Source organism: Sminthopsis crassicaudata, chromosome 4 (assembly GCF_048593235.1).
Source record: "Sminthopsis crassicaudata isolate SCR6 chromosome 4, ASM4859323v1, whole genome shotgun sequence".
NCBI classification, from domain to species: Eukaryota; Metazoa; Chordata; class Mammalia; order Dasyuromorphia; family Dasyuridae; genus Sminthopsis; species Sminthopsis crassicaudata.
Window position 1 is genome coordinate 405,210,077 of NC_133620.1, and position 14,010 is coordinate 405,224,086.

The 14,010-nt window shown below is 34.1% G+C and overlaps 1 protein-coding gene across 3 annotated transcripts in view; it reads left to right on the plus strand.

Moving 5' to 3' along the window:
• The window catches only part of TAF1A (TATA-box binding protein associated factor, RNA polymerase I subunit A), a 28,849-nt gene extending 15,146 nt beyond the window's left edge, over positions 1–13,703 (plus strand). For 2 of the 3 annotated variants that reach the window (XM_074262674.1, XM_074262673.1), the window contains exons 7-11: positions 1,138–1,296; positions 3,657–3,723; positions 4,773–4,896; positions 6,505–6,659; positions 13,173–13,703. In XM_074262674.1, coding sequence (XP_074118775.1) covers positions 1,138–1,296; positions 3,657–3,723; positions 4,773–4,896; positions 6,505–6,659; positions 13,173–13,288 — 621 coding nt within the window. In that variant the 3' untranslated portion in view covers positions 13,289–13,703. Of the gene's footprint in view, positions 1–1,137; positions 1,297–3,656; positions 3,724–4,772; positions 4,897–6,470; positions 6,660–13,172 lie in introns of those variants that run through there. The other variant, XM_074262675.1, reaches the window with a different exon arrangement.
• Positions 13,704–14,010: the final 307 nt, after the last annotated feature.

Consider the following 14,010-nt stretch of genomic DNA (forward strand, 5'->3'; position numbering starts at 1 on the left):
CTTCATTAGAAAGCCTAAAAAAAGCATTTCTAATATGCTAGAGATTATAGCATCAGTAAAAAATAAAAATAAATCTAAAAACAGGAACCCAGTGTTATGATGAATAACTTAATGTATTGGGTTATTATATCAATAGCATGAGATAATTGTGGCTAATTTTCATGGACCAATGCTGGTCTTTCATTATTTAGTTGGTGATGAAGGGCTGTGGCACCATGGAGTCTGTCAGGTGCAAGAGGGTCATACCCTTGAGGTCTTTGGCAGTGAGGTATACAGATGATGATTTAATAGTTACTTATTGAGTGCCAGGCTCAGATGTCACCAATTCTATTGTAATAATGGCATTATAAAGTCATGGAGCAGTCACACACACTAACCATAGTGGACAATGAGTAACCTGGGGGAAGGGCTGAGCCCCTGAAAAAGAATGAGGATTCCTGCAGTGCTCTTTTTTTAGTTGGGGAAGGTGAGTTTCTGAATGAAAAGCAAGCTTTTCACTCCTAAGGAAGCAGCTGCTGCGGAAATATGCGACTTGGAATCAAGTCACAGCCAGCTTCAGATATTTACTAGTTATGGGACCCTGGGCTTAACCTTTTTTTGCCACAGTTTCCTCAACTGTCAGATGGTAATGGTAATAATAGCTCCTGCCCCCCAGGACCATTGTGAGGATGAAACAAAATGCTATTTGTAAAAATACCACAGTTCCTGGCACATAGTAGGGGCTATGTAAATTCTTATTTCCTCTTCTTCCCCTAAGGATTTCCACTGAAACTTTTGGGCCCTTTGAGAGTAGTCTTTTACTTCAACCTATTATCTGCAATTCTTCCCACCACTGTAAGTGAAGTGAATGGAAATTGTGTGGATGGTTAAAACTTGAATATTACATTTCTTCTACAACAAAGGAAACTTCTGCAGAGTAAAAGTCTATTGAAAGCAAAACTTGCAACATTGCTTGCTGTCTGTACTGTTTTCTGTTTCTTTGTTATAACACGAAATGAATGTTATGAATGAAACAAATAGTATATTGTGTTCTTATATTGAGTCAATAATGAAGTTTTTAGAAATCTAGTTACCTGAACTGTTACAGATATATCCTTAATATTTCTGACTTTGTGGGTGACTTCCATTTCCTTGTAGATGCTGGAATTCTATGGCGATCAAGATGGAGCCCGGCAGGTGCTCACTGACTATGCCTATGATAACAATTTTCCTTCTAATCCAAATGCTCACATCTACTTATATAAATTTCTGAAGAAAGAAAAGGCACCAGAAGATAAATTGATTAGTGTGCTTAAGGTATAACATTTTAAAATTTTAAGTAAATCTTGAATATTGATAAACATTCTTAAAGGGAAGTTTTCTTTTTCTTTTGCCAAAAGATTAGTTAAAAACTTGCATTCACATTTGACCCAAAATACAACATTCTTAATGTGAAGCTTTAAAATATAGAGCAAAAATAAATGCTTTTTCTTCTGTACAAAGTGTTTAGGAAACTCGAGTCTGGGTATATACTATTGTCACTTAGAGACACTTTTTTCTTCTTTCCATGATGGGGTTTATTCCAGAGTTCATGAACTTCTTTCTAAAAAAACATTTTGAAAGTTACATTTTCAATATAATTGGTTTCCTTTGTAATACTATATATTTTATACATTTAAAAAATATATTCTGAGATGGGGTCCAAAAAGCTTCATCCAACATCTAGAGTCATGGGACAGAAAACGTGTTATAGGGACCAATGAAGAAAAACAAGCAATTGTGGGGATAACATGATATTGAAGCTTTTGTCCTTTGTTATTTTTAGATCTCCAGAGAAATAGGGACCCTGCTTCAGGGATAGGAGGTTAAAGAAAAACCAAGACATTATTCTCTTCTGTCATTGACTTACGGAGGAGACAAATTCTATGTGAAACCACCAGAAAATGACTGTGGAAAGCCTACCTCTGGTGCGCTCAAAAAATAAGAAATAATGTCGCAGAGTCTGGATTGAGAAGGGGTCCCAGGGGTTTCTAGTAATAGAAAGACCTGGTCCTTTAAAACAGCATTTTTAGTTCTGTTTTATCTAACTGATTTATTCTTCCTTTTAGTCTTCCTTTATTGCCATGCATAATCCTTAATTACTTTCTGTATCCTGAGTGTTGGTCCTTGTAGCCACCTGGTGGCACCAAAAATCCAACTTTTTATAAGGTGCAAATGATTTCTTAGCAAACTACATTTTTTAAAGAATTAATATCGCAGTTTATTTTTGTATTTTTATCCCAAATTAATGAAAGTAATGGGACTGACTTCCTTAGCAACTGCTCAGATTGTAATTCTTTTTTTAAAAAAAGTGCTTTTAGTGGTATTTGACATGTTCCCTTTAATACATTTTTAAAAAGCCAAAAACAAAATTGACTACATTGTGATCTGCAAAGTTCCTTGAAAATGTGGGACCAAGACAAATTAGCAAGGAAAAAACTAAGATGAACATTTCTTGTAATATTTTAAAATGAAAAAAAAAAAAGGTATTTTCCACTTGAAATTCTAGTTTTTTCACATTCAGCTTATAATACTACTATATAGTTTAGATACATTTGAATATGGACCTATATTGGCATGGTGCTTTATAATTTTCAAAATATTTTTATGTACATGATTTAATTCTTTTAAGAATCCTATGAAGTTAATAGTAGAGTAGAAAGTTTTATTTCCATTTAAAAAATGGAACCTTTCTGAGCTTTGGTTTCTATAAGTGATTTGTCAAAGGGCTAGTAAAAAATGTGGTCCTATGCCAGACTGAATGAATGAACAAATGAATGTGCATTTAGCAATAAAATAATAAAAGCATGTATATAGTATTTTAAAGTTTTCTAATAATTTACAAATATTACCTCATTCTATCTTCACAATAACCCTGGAAAGTAAGTGCTATTATTATCTCAATTCTACAGATGAGCAAAATGAGCCCCCCAGAATTCAGGCCTTTCTAACTCCAGGTCTAGCCTCCCCCTGCAGCATTATCCACCTAGCTGCCTCTTGTTAAGTCCTTACATAGATCTTTACACACTGCTAGGAACTGTGTCTTTGACTTCCTTTTGTGTTTGGGTTTTTTCCCCACCAGACAAGGCTGCTTATATTAAAGGCTATTATGATTCTTTCACAATACCATGCTTTTAGGGAGCAAGTAACCTGGCAAGACCCTTTGTGCCTATGCAAAAAACTTCTCAAACAAAGCCCTTACCTTCTCTTTTCTGGGAGCTTTCATTCCAAGTGAATGTTTCATAATTTCTTATAATCAATAATTGTTACAAATTAACCTAAATTAATTTTGTGCCCTGAAAAATCAATTGTCTTCATTAGTATTGATTTTAAAAAAGCAAGAAATATCAGATATATCTGATCTGATCTGAAAAGAAATATCAATATAATTTTAATGCCAACTGGATGATTGGTAAAAAAGTCAAGCTGATTTATTATTTGTAGCAAAGATTTCTGCAATATTGTAAAAGAACACATTTTGGAGTGGCCAAAATAAGATAGAGGCAAAACATCTTCATATTGTTTATTTTTCAGAGAAAAAAATGTTTTTTGAAGAGGGGGAAGATACTTCTTTGAAATGAGATAAAATCTTAAGAAATAAATTGCTAATATGATAATAACACTATTCTATTTTTCAGATTTTGCACCAGATTGTGCCTTCTCATAAGATTATGTTAGAATTTCACGTGTTACTTAGAAAATCCAGTAAGTAAAAATTTCAATGAACAGAACATCTTCTTCCCTTTGTGTAAAAAAAAAAAAAAAAAAAAAAATTGCAGGCTTTTGCCACAGTCAGGAAAGGCTAGTGAAGAAAATGGCTGCATGGTTATTTTTCAGTTTATATAACCTGTCATAATGTAGGGTCCATTTCAGTGATGAAAAAGATACCTTACTAAAAGAAAATCATATGTGTATATATATATATATTGCATTTAATATATATTTTTACATATTTAATATATATTGGTCTACCTGCCATCTGGGGGAAGGGATGGGGGGAAGGAGGGGAAAAGTTAGAACAAAAGGTTTTGCAATTGCCAATGCTGAAAAATTAACCACGCATATATCTTGTGAATAAAAAGCCATAATAAAAATAAATAAAGAAATAAATAATATGTTTAAAAATATATATTTAAAAAGAAAGAAAGAAAATAATAATATATAAAATCATTTCTAAGCATAACTTTCCAGGCTCTTTACAAAGTTGAAGGCCTCCATTGAATAGGAAGAAAGTTCATCATCTGTTACCTGTATTACATTATTGAAGAACTTTGTCCTTTCTCCTATAGAACTTGCCTTTTAAACATTTCACTAATCATTAATTCTATCAAAATGAGTAGGGAAAAGAAATGAAATGAAATTTTGGGCAACGCAGGAAAAAAGTTTAGAAAAGAGAAGGTTGGAATACTTGACTTATGCTGAGACTTCAGAACTAACAATATGTAATTATCCATATTTTCTATCATATTGACAGTATTATGCTTTTCTTTTAGTATTACCATTAGGAATTTTAATTTGAGTTGTTTTTCAGTAATGAGAATTTACAGGTATCAAATGCACAGCTCTGTAAGCAGCAAACTAACCAGTTCAATTAACCATGCATATCACAGGCTATGCTTAAGTACAATGCATTATTCTAACCTGTGAAACAGACCAAAATATTTACTAGCCAGCAGTAACACAAAAGACTATAATTTTTGAGCCTCTCTCAATTCAGTACTATATATTAACTTGGCCTGGTATGATCATTTCAGAGAAAGAAGAACACCATAAATTGGGGCTAGAAGTTTTATTGGCAGTGTTGGATTTTTCTGGTTGCACTGAAAACATAACTGCTTGGAGCTACTTGGCAAAGTACCTGAAACAAATAATAAAGGGGTAAGTATGAAGTATCTTACATAGCTGAAACAGTGAGACATAATGGCCCAGAATTCTGTCTAGTCCCCAATGATGCAGAAAGAATAAGAGGTTCTGTATCTTGTCAATTTTAACAGGTTCCCATTTCTTTTTTCCCCCCAGTTATATGTCAAGACAATTTACAAAATTTTGAGTTCCAAATTCTTCTTCCTCCATTCTTGTTTTCCCTTTTTTTTTTTTTTTTAAATGGTAGGCAGTTTAATATAGGTTTTATATATATATATATATATATATATATGTGTGTGTGTGTGTGTATATATATATATGTATATATATACATATATACATATATATATATATATATGCTTTCATGTAAAGCATTTTCATATTTCACAACTGTAAAAGATGAAACAGATCAAAAGGAAAGAAAGTACACTTACCCAGCTTGCCTTTCTTTCCTTCTTTTTTTTTTTTTTTTCTTTTGTTAAGTTTATGCCAGTTTATAAAGAAGGAAAACATCTGGATAGGCTTTCCTGTATAGGAAAACATACCTATTAAATTTTTTTGTGAGAAGATTAATTTTTTTTTCTGGAATTGGTTTTTAGATGAGATATTTACCCAATTTTGTTCTTTTAGCCAAATGTCTAAATGTGCTTTAAGGATTGGTAGCTAATTCTTTGGAGGAGTATAATGTGTAGAGGTTCTATATAACTAAGATATTATAAATCTTAGGTATGCTAGATTGCTTACCTTCAAAAATCAAACCATTTGTCTCGTTTTTTTTTTTTTGTTTTTTTTTGTCAACTTGGATTGAGGAGTTCTTTTTGTGGTGGTAAGAATTGGAAATAGAGGGAATGCCCATCAATTGGGGAATGCAGGTTGATTTCTGAAAATCCTGGCAAGACTTACATGAAATAAACAGAACTAGGAGAACATTGTATATAATAATAACAACATTGGTCAATGGTCAATTTTAATTGAATTAGCTCTTCTGGTCAATAGAATGATCTAAGACAATTCCAAAAAACTCATGACAGAAAATGCTATCCACAACCAGAGAAAGAATTATGGAGTCTGAATGCAAATTGAAGCATATTATTTATACTTATTTTTGTTTTTGTGGCTTTTCCTTTTTGTTTTGTTTCTTCTTTTACAACTTGAATAATGTGGAAATATGTTTCCATGATTGCACATGTATAACCTCCATCAGATTGCTTGCTGTATTGGGGAGTGGGGAGGAAGGGAAGAAGAGAAAAACATTGGAACTCCAAATATTACAAAAATGAATGTTGAAAACTATTTTTACATGTAATTAGAAAAAAATAAAATGCTTTTTACCAAGAAGAGAATAAGATAAAATAATAAAAAAAATATTGGTTGCTGATTTAAAATGGTAGGGCTTTCAAGCACATATACTCATTAAGTGAAGTTGGAGAGTAAAATTTTTCCTGAGTGGATGAAAGAAAAATAAGTCAGATGGAGATTTAATTTAAAAAAGTTATTCCTACAATGTTCTCCCTTATATGTGGTGCTAATTTAAAAACATTTTCCTTTCTTTTTTTTAAATGCTTTACTAAAGTTAGTCTGTTTTCCAGCCCTACACTCCCTCTCCCCATTTTTCTCCTTTAGAAAGCACCGAGACTGGATTCAGGAGGGATGGAGCTCTAGAAAGGACTGGTGGCCAACATTTCACTTCAGCTACTATCTAGCAAAAAAGAATTGGAAAGAAAATAGGATTCTGGCACTGAAAAAAGCTTTCATATCTGGAATACTGTTGGGAAAAGGTATGTGCCTTTATTCCTCTATGTCAAGTATATCATTATGAGGGGTAACTGTTGACCTCAACTCCCAAGAATATCTGTATAGTTGCTTAAATTGAAATTATTTAATGGGCAGAGACATACTTAATAAGTGGGTGGTGTTGGACACATGTATTTCAAGTGCATTGCATATAGTTTTCTGCCCTCAACAAAACTGGATGCGAGAGGTGTTTAGAGATTCGGATAAGATACCTGGCAAGAATTACTGGGGATTGGGATCTATCTGTTTGGCGAGTGTCATGTACATTTTTATGTAATGATTATATTTGACTTATATTGCTGTTTGTTGGTTTAAAGTATTATTTCTAGCAGATTTATATGGGATTCTGAGGTACAGGATGAAATTGGAAACAGCCCATTGTCTTAAATGATGTCTGTGGCTAGCTTAAAATTTTGGGGGATTTCACTGCTTTTTCCAGTCAGGGAATCGAAAATATCATTTATTAACCATGGCAGTTTAGATTAATTTTTTTCTTCCACTGTAGCAATTTCTCCTATAAAGAAAAGAAGTGTGTCTGTTAGCCCCACAAACAAACCCTTCTAAGAGAAAAGAGGAGACAATCTTTACTTTGTGAATGATGTTGGATGCTTGACAAAACTCTCATTCTCTCGATACCACTTCAGTGTGGAGAGGCAGATAGTACTGAAATAAGTGCTGTGCAGTGACTGTTAATGTCAGTCTCCAGCAAAGTGTGTTTAGTAAGGCTGGTCCAAGAGGCTACATGAGGATCTCACAGTGATGTTTGCTAAAATATCTATCTTCCGAGAGTGTAAAAGTAATATGAAGAGTTCCTGCCATGCTTGGATTCCATAATTCATGATTTTTGAAAGGTTTATTTTGATTAATTAAAATAACTCATATTGATATGACCCTTTATGACTTATAAAACATTTCTCATTTTATCACTTTTACAGACTTGAATGTTGATGCTATAGATTCTACCTGCTAATATTATAGGTATTAAACTACAAGTGGCTAAGTGGCACAGTGGGTAGTGAGCTGGGTCTGGAATCAGAAGACTCAGTTTCAGACACTTCCTAGCTGTGTGACCCTGGATATGTCACTTAATTCTGTTTGCTTCAGTTTCCTTATCTGTAAGATGAGCTGGAGAAGGAAATGGTGAACTGCTTCTTTCTTGTCTTTGTCAAGAATACCCCAAATGGGGTCACACAGAGTCAGACACCTCTGAAATAACTTTAATACATCCAAGTCTATATCACTAATTGTTATAAATGAAAAACATAAGAGATTAAGTGACTTGTTTATCATCCTATAGCAAGTAAGCATCAGAGAAAGGATCAAGCCGGGTCTCCTTGACTCCAGTTCTGTTGTTCTTTATAATCCGACTTTCCTTGCTCTCCCTCCACTCCTCCCTCTGTCTTCTCCCTTATAGTTAAACATCAAAAAATTATTCTCAAGCTCTGGAGTTGGAAGACCTGTGTTTGAGTCCTTGTTCTGCCTGCTCCGTGCTAGCTGAATGATCCTCATCAGTTATATAATCTCTCCGGGCCTCATTTTCCTCACAGACTTATGAAAAAAACACTTATAAAAAGTAAATTATTATTAAATGGTTATATAGCTGAATAAATAGCTATTAATTGAATAGCATAATTTCATGAAGTAATTTTCATATTTAATATAGCTTGTTTGCTTTTGTTTTTATATTTTATGTAGCTTATTTAATATGATCTATGAAAAAAATAAAAGCAATAGAGAGGAAGCAAGTTAATAAAGAGAAATTGAAAATTATAAGTCATAAAGGGTCATATCAATGTGAGTTATTTTAATTAATCAAATTAATTAATCAAAATAAACCTTTCAAAAAAATTTTGCTCCCACAAATATGACATATAATCAAACTTAGTGAAATCGTGTGTAACAATTCATAAAACCATGTTATTTATCTTTATAGACATATATATCTTTGGAAAAGTTCATATAATTATAGCTTATACAATTTCAAAGAAAGTTGATAGATAAAATTCCCTGCTGAGGGAAGACATATAAAAATGCATATTTGCATATAGATATATAAGTATATGCACACACATGCATGTGTGTGTGTGTGTGTGTGTGTGTGAGATAACAAAGAGTAGCAAAGATTGGCATAACACCCATAACACTTTCATTTAAAGACACATGATTCCAAATTTGCAATTTATTAACCAAATCTTACTTTGCCAAATTAGCATTTATATCTCAATGTGGATACTTCTGATGCCATGGGAATTTAATTCATACTTGTGTTAAATTAATTCTTATAGATGGAAAGCAACAATCAAAACAGAGTTGGCTTTCTCATATCTCACAGCAACAGTTCTTTATCTGGGGTCTGGGAACTTGTTTTTAAAAATATTTTGATAACTACATTCTAATTGATTTCTTGTGCAATCCAATGTATTTTATTTTATGCACTTAAGAACATTTTTTTTTTCATGAGGAGGAGTTTATAGCTTACATCAGGTGGCCAACAAGAGGTTTATGACCGAAAAAGAATTAAGCATCCCTGTCTCTCTCCCCCCACCCCAATAAACTGTCTTTGAGGAAGTCATTTGAACTGATCTCAGAAAAAAGTTCTTTTAATTGCCTTGGGTTAGGAAAAGTAACTCAATTATTTACTCAATATTTCATGGTAATTGTAAATCCTAAGGTACAGTAAGTCATATGTGCTAATTTTTATTACTGATTCCTCAACAGTCAAATGGATCTGTAATTTTATCAGTTTTAATTATTCCCATGATTCTGCTCTTAACCTATCTCTGTCTCTCTGTCTTATGTCCTTCCCCAAATTCACCACAGAGAATCTACTCAAATGCTCTAGAAATCTACATTGGTGTGTCCTGACATTGCAAGGATACTAGGGACCATTAGTGATATGCATATCTCATCTTTATCCTATCACCAGCATATTAACTCCTCCTAATATTTTCTTGATGACTTCTTTATTCCCATTCTTTTTTAAAGTTCCTCATTGGTTTTGCAATATTCATACTTACCATGTGTCTTTCCATCATTCCATCATTGTATCAGTTCTTTTTGAGTCTGTGGCTTTTCATATTTCATAGCCATCTAATAGCATCAGTGGAATTTGATGTTAAAAAGATGGCCCTTTGTTTCTGGTAGAAGCTTAAATTCATGAAAGGAATTTTAGTTTCTGAAGACAGTCTATCCCACTCTCAGCTTCTTGTTTAATTCTGGATTTAAATCATTGTCCATTTGTATTTTCCATCTTTCCATCTCACATACACATATTGATTGACAAGCTCTATAGGTACCTTGCTCTGTACTTCTCTTCTTTCCTTCTCCCAAGGTCTTAATCTTGTTCTATAAAACTATTTAGAGTTTTAGTGCAGAAGATACAGAGGAAAGTATGGGTCACAGAGAATTTAGATATTTTACTGGTGTGTGGTCTAGTTTTGATTGGGGAACACTGACAGATAAATACTATATATATATATATATATATACATATATATATATATATATATACATATATATATACATGTATATATTCATCACTGAAGCAGTTTAATAAATGTTTATTGAATTCTTAAAATAAAAGATATATACTATAATGATGATGGATTAAAAGCATGATCATAGCATATGTATTTCAGCACATTATGTTACTAATCTTGGAAAGCAATTTTATTCAACAGTATAGTCACTGATCCTTATACTCAAACTGCTTATATGTTTTGCAAGTATATTCTAAATTTTTATTTCTCTTCAGAAAGATTTGGCAGAGGTCATCTGTAAGGAGCTCTTGTCTCCTGATACCTATACATCCTGCCCATTCTCTCCTAGAGCTCTACAGTCTGTCTCCATGCCAAGGCTAAACCACTTTACCTATATCCTTGTTACCATTCCCTCCTTTCTTCTCTGAGACTTTATTCCCATTGGACATCAGCTATCTTGTTAAAATTTTCAATTTCTCTTTATTAACTTGCTTCCTCTCTATTGTTTTATCAGCATGCCCAGATCATCCTGTTCATAAAAGGCTTTCCTTAACCCTGCTCTACTCTCAAACTTTCTCCTATATCTTCCCTCCCTCTCAACTCCAGATCCCTAGAATAAACTAAATACTTTTATTTCCTTTCCTTGTTTTTCTTCCAATCTTTATGTATTCTCTTGGAATATGACTCTGAACTCCACCGTTCTATTGAAACTGCTCTCTGAGACTGCCGTTGACTTCCTGTGAAATCCAGGGGATTTTCTCAGCTCTTGAGATCATAGATCTAAAGCAGAGAAGTGCCTCAGAGGCTCTAAGCTAGCCTCCCTGCGCTGGGGAAGGAAGGCTAAATGATTTGCCCTGGGTGGTATGGGGTGTGTCTAAAGTAGAATTTGAATCCAAGACCTTGCCCTCCAGAGGCAGATCATTTTCTTCTCTACTCTTATTTTCGGGACCAATAACTATTCCTTCCTTCCCAGGTTTTTGTGACGTTGAGTTTTCCTTTTTTTTCTGTCAGCTTTTAAATTACTTCTCATTTGCTTTTTCTGGATCATCTTCCATATTGCATGAGGGAGTGAGAATGCCTTACGGCCCTGGCCTGAGACTTCATCTTTCTATTATCTGCACTTTCTCTCTGATTAATCTCATATCTTCCTAGTGTTTACCTGTCCCCAGCCCCATCTCACTCCTGAGCACTAATTCTGCATCCCCGGGGGCCTGCTGAACTTCTCCCCTTTGGGTTCCATAAGCATCTCAAACTCAGTATTTTAAAGAAAACTTAATTTTCTTCTCACTCCCAATCTCAACTCCTCTTCTTCCTCACGTTACATTTCTATTAGAGGTCCCCTCCTAGTTGCCCAGGCTTCCTTCATTCTTCCCACTCTCACCTCTTTCCCCACCCATATTTAGCCAAATCCTGCCAACTTCCCCAGTGTTTTGTGCCTGTTCCCGTCTCATCCTGCAGAGCCATGGCCCTCATGATCGCCTCTCCCTTGAACTGTTAGAATCACTTCCTAATTGATCTTTATGCTTCCAGTCTCTCTTCCTCTTCCAAACATCCTCCATGTAGCTATCAATCAGGTGAATAATCATCTTAAAGTTCATTTCTGATTATATTGTTCTCAGGAAGTTTAATTTGGCTTCTGGGATAAAACACAAATTAATCTGGTTGACTTTTTTTTTTTTAATTAAAGGTTTTTATTTTTAAAACATATGCATAGATAATTCTGCAACATTAGCCCTTGCAAAACCTTGTGTTCCAGTCCCCCCCCCCCCTTTTCCCACCCCTTCCCCTAGATGGCAAGTAGTCCAATATATGTTAAACATGGTAGAAATATATGTTAAATGCAATATATGCATACATATTTATACAATTATCTTACTATACAAGAAAAATCAAATCAGACCAGAAAAGAAAATAATGAAGAAAATAAAATGCAAGCAAACAACAATAGAAAGAATGAGAATGCCATATTGTATTGCACACTCAGTTCCCACAGGCCTCTCTCTGGGTGTAGATGGCTCTCTTCATCACTGAACAATTGGAACTGGTTTGAATCATTTTATTGTTGAAGAGAGCCATGCCCATCTTAATCGTTATATAGTCGTCTTGTTGCTGTGTACAATGATCTCCTGGTTCTGCTCATTTCACTCAGCATCAGTTCTTATCAGTCTCTCCAGGCCTTTCTGAAATCATCCTGCTGGTCATTTGTTACAGAACAATAATATTCCATAATATTCATATACCACAATTTATTCAGCCAATCCCCAGTTGATGGACAACTACTCAGTTTCCAGTTTCTTGTAACTGCCACAAACAATTTTGCACATGTGGGTCCCTTTCCCTGCTTTAAGATCTCTTTGGGATATAAGCCTAGTAGAAACACTCCTGGATCAAAGGGTCTGCACAGTTTTATAGCCCTTTGGGATTCGGTTGGCTTTTACAGCCCTTCACTCTCTGGTTCCAGTTTATCATTCTAAATCAATGACAGATTATTTCCTGGCCATAAGCTCTTAGAGCGAAACTGTCTTACCTGGTTTGTAAGTCTATCTCTCAGCTCCATGATTTTGCATGGGCTTTCCTCCCTCTCTGGAGCAGTCTCTTTCATCACCTCCACTTAAATTCCGAGTTTCCTTCAAAGCACAGCTTGTGTGTCACCTTCTGTAGGAGGTCTTTATTGATCCCCTCCCCCTTTCCCCTCATTCACTTTATATTTATTCTGATGCATTTTGCCTATCTTCATCACTATTTACCCCCAAGAGAATATGATCTAGAGGACAGGGACTGTTTCATTTTTAATCTTCCTATTCACATAATTGGCACTCAGTAAATGCTAGGCCGAGTTTTATCAAATTAATCGGGTTATTTATCTTCTGGATAAAGATCTATCTAATAAAAGGTGGGTGGTTTGTGGGATAGAGATTCTTGGCATAGATAATAAAATAAAGTTGAAGTAAAAAAATAACAATTTAAAGGTAAGAGTTTTGTGTCAGATTTTTAATATCTCTATTTTTTGTCTTTTAGGTTGCAGATATTTTATGTATGTTTCTAAGCAAGGTCATAAAATCCGAGATAAAAGCATTAAAACAATGAAGAAATTTGTGATGAAGCACAATATCTTAGATTCAGAAGAATGTTAGTGTTACAGAATTATGACATAATGAAGAAATCACTGGAATTAGAGTCAAAAGATAGATCTGGACTTGTGTCCCAGTTTTAACATTTCTGTAATCTTGAGAAAGTCTCAAAGCTTTGAGATTCAGTTCCCTCATCTATAAAATGGGGGAAGTAACACTTTCTCTGCCAACCTCACAAGATGACAGTGAGAAGGGCATTTGATGAATGTAAAACATTATAAAAATGTGTACACAAAGTACTTCTGTTAAAAGAAGGCTGTCTTCAGGAAAAAATTATTTTTCTGTTAAAGTTGTTATTATCTGTTTTTCAAAGAAAACTTATTTCAGCATAACTGTAGCTACACTGTAACTATAATGTTTATTATATGTTTCTAACTTTTTTATGGAATAAAAAATAGTTCCTCCAAGAAGGAATGCTGTATTTGTTAAGTGAGTCTGTGCTTTATTTCTAGTGATGAGTGAGATGCTGTCTTTGGGGTCTCTTCCAGTCTGAATGAAGGTATGTTCCTGATAGTGAATCCAAGAGGCACTGTTGGTGTTGTCTGTTTGGGATAAAATGAGCTTTGGTTTCCATTTTGGTTCATCTGGGTTATCTTTCAGGTCAAACTGAACCATCACTGAGGTTTTCCCAATGTGAGGGAGTATAAACAGTACCTGGGATCATTTGTGAGTGTTTTGAGTAATTTCAGATATTATAGATAAAAACACTTTGTCAATTGAAATAA